The sequence below is a fragment of the Rhincodon typus genome, chromosome 5, assembly GCF_021869965.1.
Source record: "Rhincodon typus isolate 14 chromosome 5, sRhiTyp1.1, whole genome shotgun sequence".
Taxonomy (NCBI): domain Eukaryota; kingdom Metazoa; phylum Chordata; class Chondrichthyes; order Orectolobiformes; family Rhincodontidae; genus Rhincodon; species Rhincodon typus.
Genome location: NC_063336.1, coordinates 87,123,889 through 87,139,817, shown reverse-complemented (window position 1 = coordinate 87,139,817; position 15,929 = coordinate 87,123,889). Strand labels below are relative to the sequence as shown.

At 43.4% G+C, this 15,929-nt stretch overlaps 1 protein-coding gene across 1 annotated transcript in view; it reads left to right on the top strand.

Annotated features, from left to right (window-relative positions):
* The first annotated feature begins 15,246 nt into the window (after nt 1-15,246).
* LOC109926987 (pecanex-like protein 2) overlaps nt 15,247-15,929 on the top strand; it is a 166,917-nt gene continuing 166,234 nt past the window's right edge. The window contains 1 exon segment of the mRNA XM_048597091.1: nt 15,247-15,389. Within this exon segment, the coding sequence (XP_048453048.1) occupies nt 15,250-15,389 (140 nt within the window). The 5' untranslated portion in view covers nt 15,247-15,249.

Sequence of the window (15,929 nt, the reverse complement as noted above, 5' to 3'; positions counted from 1 at the left end):
TTCTGATCAGAGAATAAGTTCCCACCAGTACCTCACCTGGTAAATACAGAGAACACTCCTGTCCTTTGAAGTCCACAAAAATTGATCTCTCTCTCTCACCCCCTCTCCCTCCCTCCCTCCCCCTCTCTCTCTCTCTCTCTCTCTCTCTGGCAGGGTCGGCCGGTCAGGAAGCCTGCTGCAAAGGTCTGCTCTTTATATTTGATATGAAAGCTGGCTACTTGATTTTCAGTAGGACTTGCCCTGACCCTGTGGCAGCCAAGCCATGTAGGCTTATTTATGGGCAGAACGAGTAAGGGATCACATTTTCTCCCCACTACATTTCGCCTTTACTTTAAAGTAACAATTAAAAACATAATTGTAACATATAGCATTCATTGCATCAATTTCAGAATAAGGCATCTCCCATTTAAGGTCGGAGAATTTCTCTAGCAGTTGTTAATCTTTTGGAAATCTCTACGGCAGAGGCCTGTGGAGAGTGAGTAATTGAATATGTTCAAGGCTGAATTTCACAGACTTTTGATCCGCAGAGGAAACAAAGTTTATAGGGAAAGGCAGGAACATGGAATAAAAGCCACAAACAGATCAGTCTTTGTCTTTTAGAATAGTTGAGCAGGTTTGAAGGTCCATCTATTTCATATTCATGATAGTCACCTTTTTGGAAACAAGGAATTTGTTAATTAAAAAGATATGCAGTCAATTCGACATAGCATTATCTTTTTCACTATTGGCTTTTAAATGACAACATTGTAGCCCACAAGCAAAGTACTAATAGCATTGTAAACAATTCATATTAACATGAATTTAGAAGTGGAGGTTAGCAAAAAAATGCATTTGAATACACAAACGTGGTTTTTTTAAAAATGAGCAGGAATGTATTCAAAAATACACAGCAAGATTATTTGGTATTACCTACGAGCATCCTTTTCAATGACTTTTCAATTTTATATCTGATGTTTTTAAATCTGTTCACTTTTCAGTTAGGGTGCTGATACGACTTCAGTCAGACCAAGGGATTCAGGCAAAATATACTCAGGCAATGTGTAGCTCCTTTAATTCATCAAAAATGTACTTCACAGGAGCATGATCAAGTGAAATTTGACACTGTCATGATTGTAATGAGGTCAATCAGGTGGACCTTATAGAATATGAGTTCCTTGTTGGGGCTGTTAATCTGGTCTTGTCAGTGAGCCCTGGCTAACAGATAAGAACAGGAGTGACGGACAATGCAGTTCACTCTGAAAATTGGCTCTGAGGGAGCTGGATCAGTTTCAAGGACTCTCCATATCCAATTAAAGGGTGACTTGGTGACAGGATACCGGCCTCTGTGGAGGAATTACAGTGGCAATGAGACAAAAGCACGCTGTCTGAAGAAATTCGCTTGTAACAATCGTCTTTGAGTTAGGGTAAGTATTTCTGGCATTATGCTGTTATTTGGGAAGCTTGATTCATTCAATCTTGCCATCAAAGACTGCGCCCAGTATGTGGAAAGAATGGGTTTTTTTTTCCGGGCATATGACGTTGGGGCAGATGAAAAACAACAGGTAATCCTTCTGTCAGCTCGTGGACCGAGAGCTTTTTTGGTAATTAGGAGCCTAACTTTCCCCAAGGCACCAGATAGTAAAACCTTGCGAGACTTGACAGATTTAGCTAAGGAATATTACTACCCCAAGCCTCCTCTAATTCTGAGATGACTCTATATCGATATTTTTGATGAGGTTAAGATGACTGGCAGAGGCATGCGACTTTGGTTTAATCCTTAATAAGATGCTGAGAGACAGTTTGATATGTGGGATTAATGATGTAACCGTGCAAAAGTGCCCACTGGTTGAAGGCCAACGGACTTCAAACAGGCATTACAACTGGCTTTATCATTGGAAAATGCAGTAAGTGGAGCATATGAGTTGCAGGGTATTCCACTGGAAATGGACACCCTCGCCAGTCTGACTGAACTTGGGGAACATGAGTGAAGGCAACTGCATAGCTTCACTCAGGACATATTCTGAACAGAGGGACTCCGGGTTAGCCCATGGCAAAACTCCAAGACAAAGCCAAGCCTTGGCCAAACTGTTAAAATTTTCTTAAAGATCCAGCCTGGCAAGCTATTGTAGTTGCTGCTGATATGTGGATTCGGGGTAGCAAAAGAATCTTACCAGCCATAAATTGAGTAAGAGAACTCATAGGCCAGTATCCAGAAGAGTACACACCCTTTACATCTGGTTTGGAACAGTTAAATTGCTTAGCAACCAAATCAGAGCCAACCAATGATTGAATGGTCACCGGGTTCTAATGGAAGTCAATATCAGCACGGCCATTTCAGCAATCGCAGAACCAGTCTGTAACAAAATTCCATCTGGAGTCCAACCCTTAAGTTTGTGCACGACCTCGGCTAGAATGATAACCTAGACCGGGGAACCTTTACAGATTAAGGGTACAACTTTGGTTCTGGTCTCTTATGAGAAGCAGCTGGTTCAGTTACCAGTGATTGTTGTAAAAGGCTCTGGCCCAAGCTTGATGGGGCAAAATTAGTTGAGAAAGATTCACCTATATTGGCTCAATATTTTTTGAGTGGAAGATGGCTGCCTGAGGGAATTCCAATTTAAATAGCCAGAAGCTTTTCAGGAAGGTCTAGAGACTATCCCACCTTGCACGTTGAGCAGGAAACGATTCTGCAAGGCCCTCCCAGTGCCATTTGCCTTATGGGCAAAAGTAGATGCAGAAACCAGGTGGCTGGAAAGTGAAGGAATCATCAAACCAGTTCCGTTTGCGGAATGGGCAGCACTGGTCAAAACGATTGTAAAGCCTGACGAGTGGGTTGCTGTTGTGAATTATTACAAGAAATTCGTACATAACTTGACCTCCATCCTGACATGTTTTGCATCAACTCTTAAGAAAGGGTCAGCCAAGCCATTACTTTCAGGGAAGTGAAGAAACAGTTATCATCCTCAAAGGTGTTGGGACACTATGATCTCAAAGGAGATCTGGTATTGACATACAAAGCGTCCTCATACCGCATCGGGGTAGTATTAACTCATATGTGGCCCAGTGGAGAGGAACACCCAATAACGTATGCATCCAGGACTTTGGCTAATACAGAGCATAAAAACACCCAGATAGAGCAGTCATATTTGGAGTCCGGAAGTTCCACCAATACCTTTACCGATGTAAATTTGTAATAATAATAGGCCACAAACTCCTGCTGGGTTTACTTAAAGGGGACAAGACAGTGATGCCCAGAGCTTCAAGCCAAATTCAGCAGTGGGCTGAAATACTAAGAGCATATAATTATAAGTTGGAACATTGTCTGGGAGGAGATGTAGCAAATGCAGATGCATTGAGCCGCCTCCCGGTAGGTACACTGCCGGTGGTATTGCCACTGGAATAGTCCATAAGGGTTTTAAATTTTCCGGACCCACTTCCAGTCACATCTCACAATATCAGACTTTGGATGCAGAAAGATCCAGTCCTGGCAAAACTGAAACAGCTGGTTGCACTGGAGTAAACCAAAGTGCTGTCACAGAAGTGAAACCTTTTTGGACCCAGATAAACCAGATCACAGTATTATTATGGGAGCAAGAGTGATTGTCCCAAGCAGATACTGGCTGAACTCCATCAGAGTCATCCAGGGTTTTCTGTAATGAAGATGTCAGTGCAAAGTTTTGTCTGATAGCCAGGGTTGGATGCAGACGTAGCTGTATTGGTGGAGCAGTGCCTAGAGTGCCAACAAGGACAAAATTAACTGCCAGCAGCTCCTCCATATTCATGGAATGGCTGAGTAAGCCCTGGACTTGGTTACATGTTGACTATGCAGGTCCTTTTATGGACTCAATGAACGTAGTCATTGTGGATGCCCACTCAAAGTGGCTCGGCATGCATAGAGTTCATTCTTCAAACACAGGGACGACAATTGAAAAGCTGTGGGCATCTTTTGCAGTACACAAAGTCCGGGAGTTGTTGGTCACAGACAACAGGTCATCGTTTACCAGCAGTGAATTTGAGTATTTCCTAAAGCTGAATGGTATTCAACTTATAAGGGCAGCTTCATACCATCCATCATCCAATAGTCTGGCAGAAAGAGAGTCCAAACTTTGAAGGCAGAGTTAAAGGAACAGCCTGCAGCTTCTCCAGATACCAAACTATCCCAGTTCCTGTTGGATTATAGGATTACTACTCATGCCACTACAGGGATAACTACAACACAGTTGCTAATAGGGAGAAGACTCTGCACCAGGTTAAATCTGATCTTCCCAGACCTAGAGGAGGGTGAAGCAGCATGAGAAATGCCAATGCCGGATGCAAGACTCCACTAAGTGAGAGAGTTTACTTTAGGGGACGAAGTTTGGTGTAGGATCCATGGAGATGTCCCTGCATGGGTAAGAGGCGTGGTAAACACGAGGCCAGGTGCTGTGATGCATAAAGTTCAGGTAGGTACAATGGTCCTGAACACGACGTGGATCATATGGAAGCTGCAAACTTGTAAATGATGCGGGAGTAAAATGTGCCAGGCTCCTCAACTGTCTTTCCAACTGTTCCAGAACCCATCGGTTCTCCCTCTCCATCAAGTATTGACAATACCTTGGAATCTGTGATGGACATGGTGGATGTCACCACCTTGATGCCTTTGCTGCCTGAAGAAGAGACTGAATTTCATCTGAGATGCTGTAATTGCAAGAGGAGAGCAACCATATGTTACATGCCGCCCATTTCGGAGGCAGAGTTGGATGAACCTGACCCCATGCTAAAATGCCCCAGGAAGAGCTACAAACAAAAAAAAAACTGGCCTATGTCTTCAGACTTGGAGTAGGAGGGATGCTGTGATTGTAACAAGGTCAGCCAGGTAGACCTCATAGAGTATGAATGCCCTGATTGGGGCTGTTAATCTGGTCCAATCACGGAACCCTGGCTGAAAGATAAGAACAAGAATGTCAGACGTCCTATTCATTCTCAGCTAGCTCTAAGGGAGCTGAATCAGTGTCAAGGACTCTCCACGTGAAAGTAAAGGGTGACTTGGTGATGGGATACCAGCCTCTGTGGAGTTAGTTTGGACACCAAGTCACATTTGCAGATATTAGGACAAATGACCAAAAGCCTCTGATCAAATGTTTGTTCAAAGAAGTAGGTTCTAAGGAATGTCTTTGAGAAGGAAAGAGAGTTGGAAAAAGTTTTTTTTTCTAGTCATTTGTGGGATGTGGGCATTGCTGACTGGCCAGCATTTCTTGCCCACCTCTAGTTACTCTTGAGAAGGTGGTGGTGAGCTGCCTTCTTGAACCCATGCAGTACTCCTGCTATGGGTTGACCCACAGGGAATTCCAGGATGTTGACCCAGTGACAGTGAAGGACAGGGATAGATTTCCAAGTCAGGATGGTAAGTGACTTGGAGGGGAACTTGGAGGTGGTGGTGTTCCCATATGTCTGATGCCCTTGTCCTTCTAGATGGAAGTGGTCGTGGGTTTGGAAGGTGCTGTCTGAGGATCTTTGGTGAATTTCTGCAGTGCATCTTGTAGTTGGTATACACTGCTGCTACTGAGTATCGGTGGTGGAGGGAGTGAATGCTTGTGGATGTAGTGCCAATCAGGTGGGCTGCTTTGTCCTGGATGGTGTCAAGTTTCTTGAGTGTTGTTGGGGCTGCACTCATCCAGGCAAGTGGGGAGTATTCCATCACACTCATGACTTGTGCCTTGTAGATGGTGGACAGGCTTTGAGGAGTCAGGAGGTGAGTTACTAGCCGCAGTATTCCTAGCTTCTGGGCTGCTCTTGTAGTCTCTGTGTTCCTCTTGTAGTCTCTGTGTTAATTTGGAGAGTCCAGTTGAGTTTCTGGTCAATGGCAACCATCAGGATGTTGATAGTGGGGGACTCAGTGATGCTAACACCATTTAATGCCAAGGGGCGGTGGTTAGATTGTCTCTTATTGGTGATGGTCATAGCCTGGCATTTGTTTGGCGCAAATGTCACTTGTCACTTGTCACTTGTCAGCCCAAGCCTGGATATTGTCCAGATCTTGTTGCATGTGAGCACAGACTGCTTCAGTATCTGAGGAGTCACGAATGGTGCTGAACATTGTGCAATCATCAGCGAACATCCCCACTTCTGACCATATGGAGGGAAGGTCATTGATGAAGCAGCTGAAGATGGTTGGACTGAGGACACTACCCTGAGGAACTCCTGCAGAGATATCCTAGAACTGAGATGATTGACCTTCCACAACCATGACCATCTTCCTATGCGTCAGATATGACTCCAAGCACTGGAGCATTTGCTCCCGATACCCATTGATTCCAGTTTTGCTAGGGCTCCTTGATGCCACATTCGGTGGAATGCAGCCTTGATATCAAGGGCTGTCACTCTCATCTCACCTCTGGAATTGTGCTGTTTTGTCCATGTTTGAACGAAGGCTGTAATGAGATCAGGAGCTGAGTGGCCCTGGCGGAAACCAAACTGGGCGTCACTGAGCAGGTTATTCCTGAGCAGGTGCTGCTTGATAGCACTGTTGATGACACATTCCATCACTTTACTGGTGATCGAGAGGAGACTGATGGGACAGTAATTGGCCGGGTTGGATTGTCCTGCTTTTTGTGTACAGGACATACTTGGGCAATTTTCCACATTGTCAGGTAGATACCAGTGTTGTAACTGTACTGGAACAGCTTGGCTAGGGGAGCGGCAAGTTCTGGAGCACAAGTCTTCAGTACTATTGCCGGAATGTTGTCAGGGCCGGCAGGCTTTGCAGTATCCAGTGTCTCCAACTGTTTCTTGATATCACGTGGAGTGAATCGAATTGGCTGAAGACTGGTATCTGTAATGCTGGGGACCACTGGAGGAGGCCGAGATGGATCATCCACTTGGCACTTCTGGCTGAAGATTTCTGTGAATGCTTGAGCCTTATCTTTTGCACTGATGAGCCAGGCTCTTCCATCACTGAGGATGGGGATATTTGTGGAGCCTCCTCCTCCAGTGAGTTGTTTAATTATTCACCACCATTCACGACTTGATGTGGTAGGACTGCAGAGCTTAGATCTGATCCATTGATTTGTGGGATGCTTAGCTCTGCCTATCACTTGCTGCTTTCGCTGTTTGACGTGCAAGTAGTCCTGTTTGGTGGCTTCACCAGGTTGATACCTCAACTTCAGGTATGCCTGGTGCTGCTCCTGGCATGCCCTCCTGCATTCACCATTGAATCTGGGTTGATCCCCTGGCTTGATGGTAATGGTTGAGTGGGGAATATGCCGGGCCATGAGGTTACAGATTGTGTGTTGGAGTACAATTCTGCTGCTGTTGATAGTCCACAGCACCTCATGGATGCCCAGTCTTGAGTTGCTAGATCTGTGTGAAGTCTGTCCCATTTAGTACGGTGATAGTGCCACACAACACAATGGAGGTTGTTCTCGATGTGAAGGCGGGACTTAGTCTCGAAGTGGCAAGTGACATTTGTGCCACACAAATGCCAGGCTATGACCATCACCAATAAGAGACAATCTAACCACTGTCCCTTGACATTCAACAGTGTTACCATCGCTGAATCCCCCACTATCAACATCCTGGTGGTTACCATTGATCAGAAACTCAACTGGACTCATCACATTAACACAGAGGCTACAAGAGCAGGCCAGAAGCTGGGAATGCTGCGGCGAGTAACTCACCTCCTGACTCCTCAAAGCCTGTCCACCATCTACAAGGCACAAGTCAGGAATGTGATGGAATACTCCCCACTTGCCTGGATGAGTGCAGACCCAACAACACTCAAGAAACTTGACACCATCCAGGACAAAGCAGCCCACTTGATTGGCACTACATCCACAAGCATTCACTCCCTCCATCACCGACGCTCGGTAGCAACAGTGTGTACTATCCACAAGATGCACTGCAGAAATTCACCAAAGATCCTCAGGTAGCACCTTCCAAACCCACGACCACTTCCATCTAGAAGGACAAGGGCATCAGACATATGGGAACACCACCACCCCCAAGTTCCCCTCCAAGCCACTCACCATCCTGATTTGGAATTACACCGCCGTTCCTTCACTGTCGCTGGGTCAAAAAATCCTGGAATATCCTCCCTAAGAGTATTGTGGGTCAACCCACAGCAGGTGGACTGCAGCGGTTCAAGATGGCAGCTCACCACCACCTTCTCAAGGGTGACATTGAAGCACCTAGGGAAATATTAGGAAAGAAAATCAGAAGCTTGGTCAATGTGATAGGTTTGTAAGAAACATTTTAAAGGAGGAAAGAGAGAAGAATAAATGAATAGGATAATTCCAGAGTTCCAGAGTTTAAAAACATGTCAACTGAAGCTGCCAGTGGTAGAACAAATAAACATCAGGAATGCTTATGAGGCCAGAATTGGAGCTGTTTATCCGTCTAGGAAGAGCTTACATAGATGAGGGATATTTCACAAATTGGCTCAGGGAAGGATTTGGAAACAAGGATGATACTTTTGAAATTTGAGCTAGTACTTAGGTGGGAGCTCATGTAGGTCACTGAGCAAAGGGATGATGAGTGAACAGGTGTGACTTAGGATATGTGGATTACCTCAAGTTTGCAGAAGATAGAATGTGGGAGGGCATTGGTGCATTGAAATAGTCAAGTCTAAAGACAACAAAGGCATAGATGATGATTTCAACACAAGATGAGCTTAGCAAGTGGCAGAGTCAGGCATTGTATAGGCATAGAAATAGGTGGTCTTGGAAAACAGACTTTGTAGGGACCAAAGACTATGGCTTTCATTGTCTGGATATTTAATTTGAGGAAATTTTTGATAATGCAGGACTGGATTTGGACAAAGCCTGCTGACATTTTGATTTCTTTTGGACTGATTACGGTGCTATCACTTTAAGTGTTGTGTTGTTCTAATAGCTTCCTGTGTCTTTTGTTTCTGTAAGCTTCATTCCGAAACAAAGCTCACTAAATAGTCCAACTTGCAAAAAATAGTTCAACAGTGTGTAATTGGAGATGGTAAGAGAATATTATGGGCTTCCTATGAGATATGTATTGTTTAATCTTACCATATTATTAGGAGTTCATAAAAGCATTTGTCTCTTCTGGAAGCTGTCGTCTAGATTTGAGCATGAGTACTGTTGGGAAAAATTCCAAACTGTTAACACTGTTATTGTACTCTTGCAGTAACGCATATGTTGTAAATGCCTATATATAATATAAATATATCCGTTTCATGCAGCTGCATTACATCTTACGCAACAATATCTCACTGGCCAATATCGGTCAATGTATAAGAACATAAGAGAGGAGTAGATGATTTGCATATTAATTCCCAATCAGATAGAATGGTAGATTTCGTGGATTAGATATGAGCACCCACTTATCAGTAGCTAAAGAGGGAAGAGAGAAAGTAAAGCTAAAATTATTATGTAAAGAATATACTGACCCTGGTGAATGGGAAAAGGTACAAAGAACAACAGAAGATTAGAAACGGAATAGTAAGTGCTACAAAATAAGAGCATGATAAGAAACTTACAAGGAGTGTCAAAATCAACACAAATATTTGCTAGAATTATATTAGGAGAAAGAGGTGGTTAGTTGGAAAGTGGGCCCTTTGAAAATTGATGGCAATATTGGCAATTAAAATAACAAAATGTTGAACATGCTGAATAATTACTTCGAATCAGTATTTATAATAGAGAATAAAGTTAGCATCCCAGAAACCCTAAGGAAACTAATATTAAAACACGGACGGGGAATCAGCACAATCGAGCAAAATAACAATAACGAAGAAAACAATAATACTGAAGACTGACTGAACCCCAGGACCAGATGGCTTCCATCTGAGGGTTTTAAAGGATTGAAGATTTAAAGGATTCCAAATCTTCCATAATCTTGCAAGGCCATCTCACTTTGGGACCCTTCTAAAGATTAGAAAATTGTGCTTACCACTTTCCTTCTATGTAAGTAACAGAAGGAAAGCAGATAATTATAGAACAGTTAGCCTAACATCTTTCAGGAAATTGCTGGATATTTCTTCTCTTCACCCAAGCTCTGTATCCGTGCTGCTTCAAAAACCACTTATCATTGACTTTTCCTGCACTTAAATCAGTCTCACAGGCTGTTGATTCATGCCATTTCCAGGTCATGCTTTTTCCACACCATCTCACCATTGCAGGTGCACTGTCTCTGGCTGAACTTGGGTTGGTGTCTGTCGGGAAGTGGTAATAGAGTACTGTCCCAGTGTTGCCCCCTGCTCAGAGATGGGAGTTTGCTGTTTCACTTACTAGCAGTAGTGCTGCCATCACCTGGATCAGTCCAATACTGTGGCATCAAGGCTCACTCCAGGAGTTCTGCACAGCCTCTCTTACTCTTACTCTTCGTTACCACAGATTCCATCTCACATGGTATTGTAAACGGTGTAGTTGGAAACATGAAGTTACAAAGAGGATTGACAGATCAAGTGAATAGGAAAAACTGTATTAAATGGATTTCGGTGTAGGCAAACTAGGGCAGTGGAGGTCCAAAGAGACTTCGGTGTCCAGGTAGATAGTTTATTAAAATGTCACAAACAGATAGAGAAAATAATTGAATAGTAGAATGTTGGCATTAGAAGGAGGTAGAAGTTCTAATCAGCCCAGCCTGGAATACAATGATCAGATTTCTATTTAAAAACAGTAGAGACATCAACAAAACCTTGGCTATTCACCCTATCCATGACTCTCATGATTTTATAAGCCTCTATAAGGTCACCCCTCAGCCTCCGAATCTCCAGGGAAAATAGCCCCAGCCTATTCAGCGTCTCCCTATAGCTCAAACACTCCAACCCTGGCAACATCCTTGACACATAATAAGCGGTGCAATATTGACAGAGGATGATGCTGTTGGTAATATTGTTGTCATTTGAATGAGACATTAAACAAGGTAAATAAGCTTGTATTGCACATTGAAATTGGCAGGTACACTGTTGTGGGTATCACAGAGACATGGCTGTAAAGGGATCAGGGCTGGGAACTAAATATCCAAGGATACACGTCCTATCAAAAGGACAGACAGATGGGAGGGGGGAGGAGTTGCCTTGTTAGTAAGAAATTAAATTAAATTGATAGCATGAAGTGGTATTGAGTTGGGAGATGTAGAATCTTTGTGGGTAGAGTTGAAAAACCGGAAAAAAAGATCATGATGGGAGTTGTGTACAGGCCTCCTACAAGCAATATTTTAGTTTTTCCACACGTTCTATTCTGTTTTGATCCAAAGTAGATCACCTTAGATTGCCTACATTGCAATCCATTTGGCACAGTTTTCCCATTCAATTAACCTATCAATCCTCTTTGTGACTTTGTTTCCATCTACACCATTTACAATGCCATATGTGAGGGAATTTGTGGTATTGACGAGCAGTCAGGATGTGGGGAAGAAAATAAATCAGGAGATTGAAAAGGTATGTAAGAAATCATGGGGGACTTCAATATGAAGGTGAACTCGAAAACTAGCTTGGTAGTGGAACTTGAGAAAAGGAGTTCGTGGAATGTCTCCAAGCTTTATTTGGGAGCAGCTTGTGTTAAAGCCCACTAGGGAACAGGTGATTCTGGATTTGGTGATGTGTAATGAATAGGGAGCTTAAAGTGAAGGAACATCTTGGGTGGGGGAGGACAGTAACCATAATAGAATAAGAATTCACTCTGCAGTTTGAGAGGGAGAACTGGAATCAGATGTAACGGTATTATAATCGAGTAAAGGTAACTACAAATGCATGAACAAAGAGCTGGCCAGTTAATTGGAAGGGGAGCCTAGCAAAGAAGATGGTGGAGCAGCAATGGCAGGAGTTTGTGAGGGTAATTCAGGAGGCACAGCAGAAATCCATCCCAAGGAAGAAGAAACATCCTAAGAGGAAGGTGAGGCAACCATGGCTGACAAGTGGAGTTAGGAAAGCATAAAAGCAAAAGAAAAAGCATACAATGTGGTGCAGATTAGTGGGAAGCCAGAGAATTGGGAAACCTTTAAAAACAACTAAAGAAGCATTAAGAGTGGAGAAGATGAAATACGATAGTAAGCTAGCTAGTAATATAAAAGAAGATTGCAAGAGTTTTTTAGATATCTAAAAGGTGACAGAGATGCAAGCATGGACATTGGACTGCTGGAAAATGAGGCTGTAGAAGTAGTAATGGGGAACAAAGAAATGGCGGAGGAACTGAATAGGTACTTTGCATCAGGTTTCACAGTGGAAGACACCAGCAGGACTTCAGGAGAATCAGGGGACAGAGGTGAGTGTAATGGCCATTAAAAAGGAGAAGGTGCTGGGGAAGCTGAAGGGTCTGAAGATGAATGAATCACCCAGACCAGATGAGCTATTGTCCAGAGTTCTGTAGCAGATAGCTGAGGAGCTTGTAGAGGCATTGGTGATGATCTTTCAGGAATCACTGGAGTCAGTGAGGGTCCCAGAGGACTGGAAAATGGCTAATGTAACACCCCCTTTAAGAAGGAAGGGAGGCAGAAGATAGGAAACTATAGGCTGGTTAGCCTGACCTCAGTCATTGGTGAGATTTTAGAGTCCGTTATTAAGGATGAGATTGCGGAGTTCTTGGAAGTGCATGGTAAAATAGGGCTGAATCGGCACGACTTCTTCAAGAGGATTTCATGCCTGACAAATTGTCAGGATTATTTGAGGAGGTTCTGAGCAGGTTGGACAAAGGAGAGCCAGTGGGTGTGATCTGTTTGGATTTCTCGAGGGACTTTGACGAGAGCCACACAGGAGACTGCTAAATAAGATGAGTCCATGGTGTTAGGGGCAAGGTACTGGCATGGATAGAAGATTGGCTGACTGGCAGAAGGCAGAGAGTGGGAGTAAAGGGGTCTTTTACAGGATGGCAGCTGGTGACCAGTGGACTTCCGCAGGGGTCTGTGTTGGGGCCACAGCTATTCACGTTATACATTAATGATCTGGATGAAGGAATTGAGGGCATTGTTGCTAAGTTTGCAGATGAGACAAATATAGATAGAGGGACAGTTAGTGTTGAGGAAATAGGGAAGCTTGGACAGGTAGGAGAGTGGGCAAAGAAGTGGCAGATGGAATACAATATCGGAAAATGTGATGTTATGCACTTTGGTAGAAAGAATGGATGTGTAGACTATTTTCTAAATGGGAAAGGCTTCAGAAATTGGAAGCACAAAGAAACTAGGGAGTTCTAGTTCAGGATTCTCTTAAGGTTAACGTGCAGGTTCACTTGGCAGTTAAGAAGGGAAATGCAATGTCAGCAGTAATTTCAAGAGGGCTAGAATACAAGAGCAGAAATATATGGCTGAAGCTGTTAGGCTGTGGCCAGATCAAATTTGGAATATTGTGAGCAGTTTTGGGCCCCGTATCTAAGGAAGGATGCACTGGTGTTATAGGGGTTCCAGAGGAGGTTTACAAGAATGATCCCGGGGATGAAGGGCTTGTCATACGAGGAGTGATTGAGGACTCTGGGTCTGTATTTGATGGCATTTAGAAGGATAAAGGGGATCTGATTAAAACGTATAGTATACAGAGAGCCTGAATTGAGTGGATGTGGAATAGATATTTCCATTAGTAGGAGAGACTAGGACCTGAGGGCACAGCCTCAGAGTGAAGTGATGACCCTCTGGAACGGAGGTGAGGAGGAGTTTCTTCAGCTAGAGGGTGGTGAATCTGTGGAACTCGTAGCTTCCACAGCCCTCTGCAGCAAAGTCATTGAGTGTATTTAAGGCAGAGATAGATAAGTTCTTGATTAGTAAAGGGATCAAGGGATTTTGGGAGAAGACAGGAGAATAGGGTTGTGAAACATATAAGCCATGATCAAATGGTGGAGCAGGTTAAATGGGCTGAATGGCCAAATGCTCCTATGTCTTTTGGTTTTATGGTTTTCCTGGGATCCTGGCCAATGTTTATTTCTCAACCTACATATATATAAGTAGTTTGTCTGCTCATTATCATTCTGCTATTTGTAAGATCTTGCAATAGCTTCACATTTCCTACACTCTAGCAATGCCTACAGTTCAAAATGTGCTTCATCACTTGTAAAGAATTTGGGATTCCTTGAGTTTGTGAAAGGTGCTTTATAAATTCAAGTTCTTTCTTTGTATCTATGTATTTGTAAAGCAGACTTTTCCTCAAACCTCAATCCTCTGCCAACCAATTAATGGCTCACAGGTCTCCAGGTGGTCTGATCTTTCCTGTTAGTTGTTCCATCTGTTCCATTTTTCTTGGGGAGGAAGGGATGTCCCTACTTCTGCTCAGTACCTGACGCTATCCACCTAACTTCTGCAAATTACTTAAAAGAAGAGTACAATGGGAAAATTGTTTCAAATAATGCTTAACCTTTGCATTTATATTTTTGTTAAAGAATACCAACCTTATGAGTAGAAACCTTTCTTTGTGTCACTGACAGTTTGGATAAGGTGCAGCTGAATCAGCAGTCAATTCAAGAATCAACAGCCTTTACTTCTATGCATACAATTTGCAATAAGTCTGGAATCTTTAGCCCAAACCTCAGGAATGAGCTGAGACCAGTGATGAACTGATATGTATAATGAGCAAAGATCAATGATGAGGGGATATTAGGTGTGAGCAGAAATTGACTAAGATCAGTGATGAGGTTAGGTGGTGGTAAACTGAAATTTATGAGGAGTTGGGATCAGGGATGAAGTGAGGCAATGATGAGCAAAGATCGAGGATGAGCTGAACTGAGATGAAGAATGAGCTAAGATCAGGGATTTGAAATTAGGGATGAATGAAGATCAAGGATAAGTAAAGGTTAGGTGAGGCATAGACAAAGCTGGATGATGCTTTCAGATCAGTGGTGAGGCTGGGCAGTGAGCAACTGAATCAGGAAGGTGCTTGGAACAGTGATGATACGAAGCGATGAGGAGCAGGAATTGGGAATGAGTTGAGGCAGTGAGAGGCCAAGGTTGGAGATGAGGTGAAATCAGGAATGATGAAAATCAACAATGAGTATAAAAGGTGATGAGCTGAGACTAAGGATTAGGTGAAATTGAAGATGAGCTACGATCGTGTCTATGTCTACCATAAAGAGAAAGTATTAGCACATCCTCAGATGCTGTACGGTGAATAAGACTCGGGGTGCTACCCTGGTGCTTTATTACACCAGTTCCTCCATTATCTGCCACTGAACAGAGGCTTGAGGCTGAGTGTTATTAAACCTTACTCCAGGAAGTGGAGGGTCTGCTTAAGTAAAATGCCATACTTAGCTGTTCCATTGGTCCACTCACCAATAGTTAATTCCACCAAAGTCAACATTCCTTTTATTGGAAATTCTTTCCATCCTTTTCTCTGATGTAGTTATGCCCCTATCAGAAACCAGAACACGAAGTACTCAGTGGCGTGATTGTAACAACCATCCAAGAGGATCAGCAATACGACAACGGCAAAATGTAGAGAACAATACCAGCGTTTCTGCAATCTTTGCTGGTACACCTCAGAGGTAAGCTTTCATTGTCCTGTGCTGATAAATTATAAATTCTACAAATTTACAGTTCTACATATGTTAAAGTCATGGGTGCTCAGTGTTAGCATGGTGGGATTTTCCTTGTCTCTCACACTCGTTATCCTTCCCACATGTTGTCCTTTCCAATCTTTGCCCCTCCCCATCTTGTCTCTCCCACTTTTTGTCCCTCCCGCTCATTGTATTTCCCACTCCTTGCTGCTCCAGTTCATTGTAAGTTCTCTGTCGGTTCATTGTCCATCCTTCACTTGACAATACACTCAGATTTTAGCAATAGGTGAGCTGAGGTAGGGGTAGAAACAGACAGTGTTACAGAAGTAGCCTGGGCTGGCATGAAGGGTGGCTGTAGACAGAGATGCAATAAATGGCACTGGAAAAAATTCAGCTTAAACATCTTAAAATATCTGCAGAGATAGTGGGAACTGCCAATGCTGGAGAATCTGAGATAACAAGGTGTAGAGCTGGATGAACACAGCAGGCCAAGCAGCATCAGAGGAGCAGGAAAGCTGACGTTTCGGA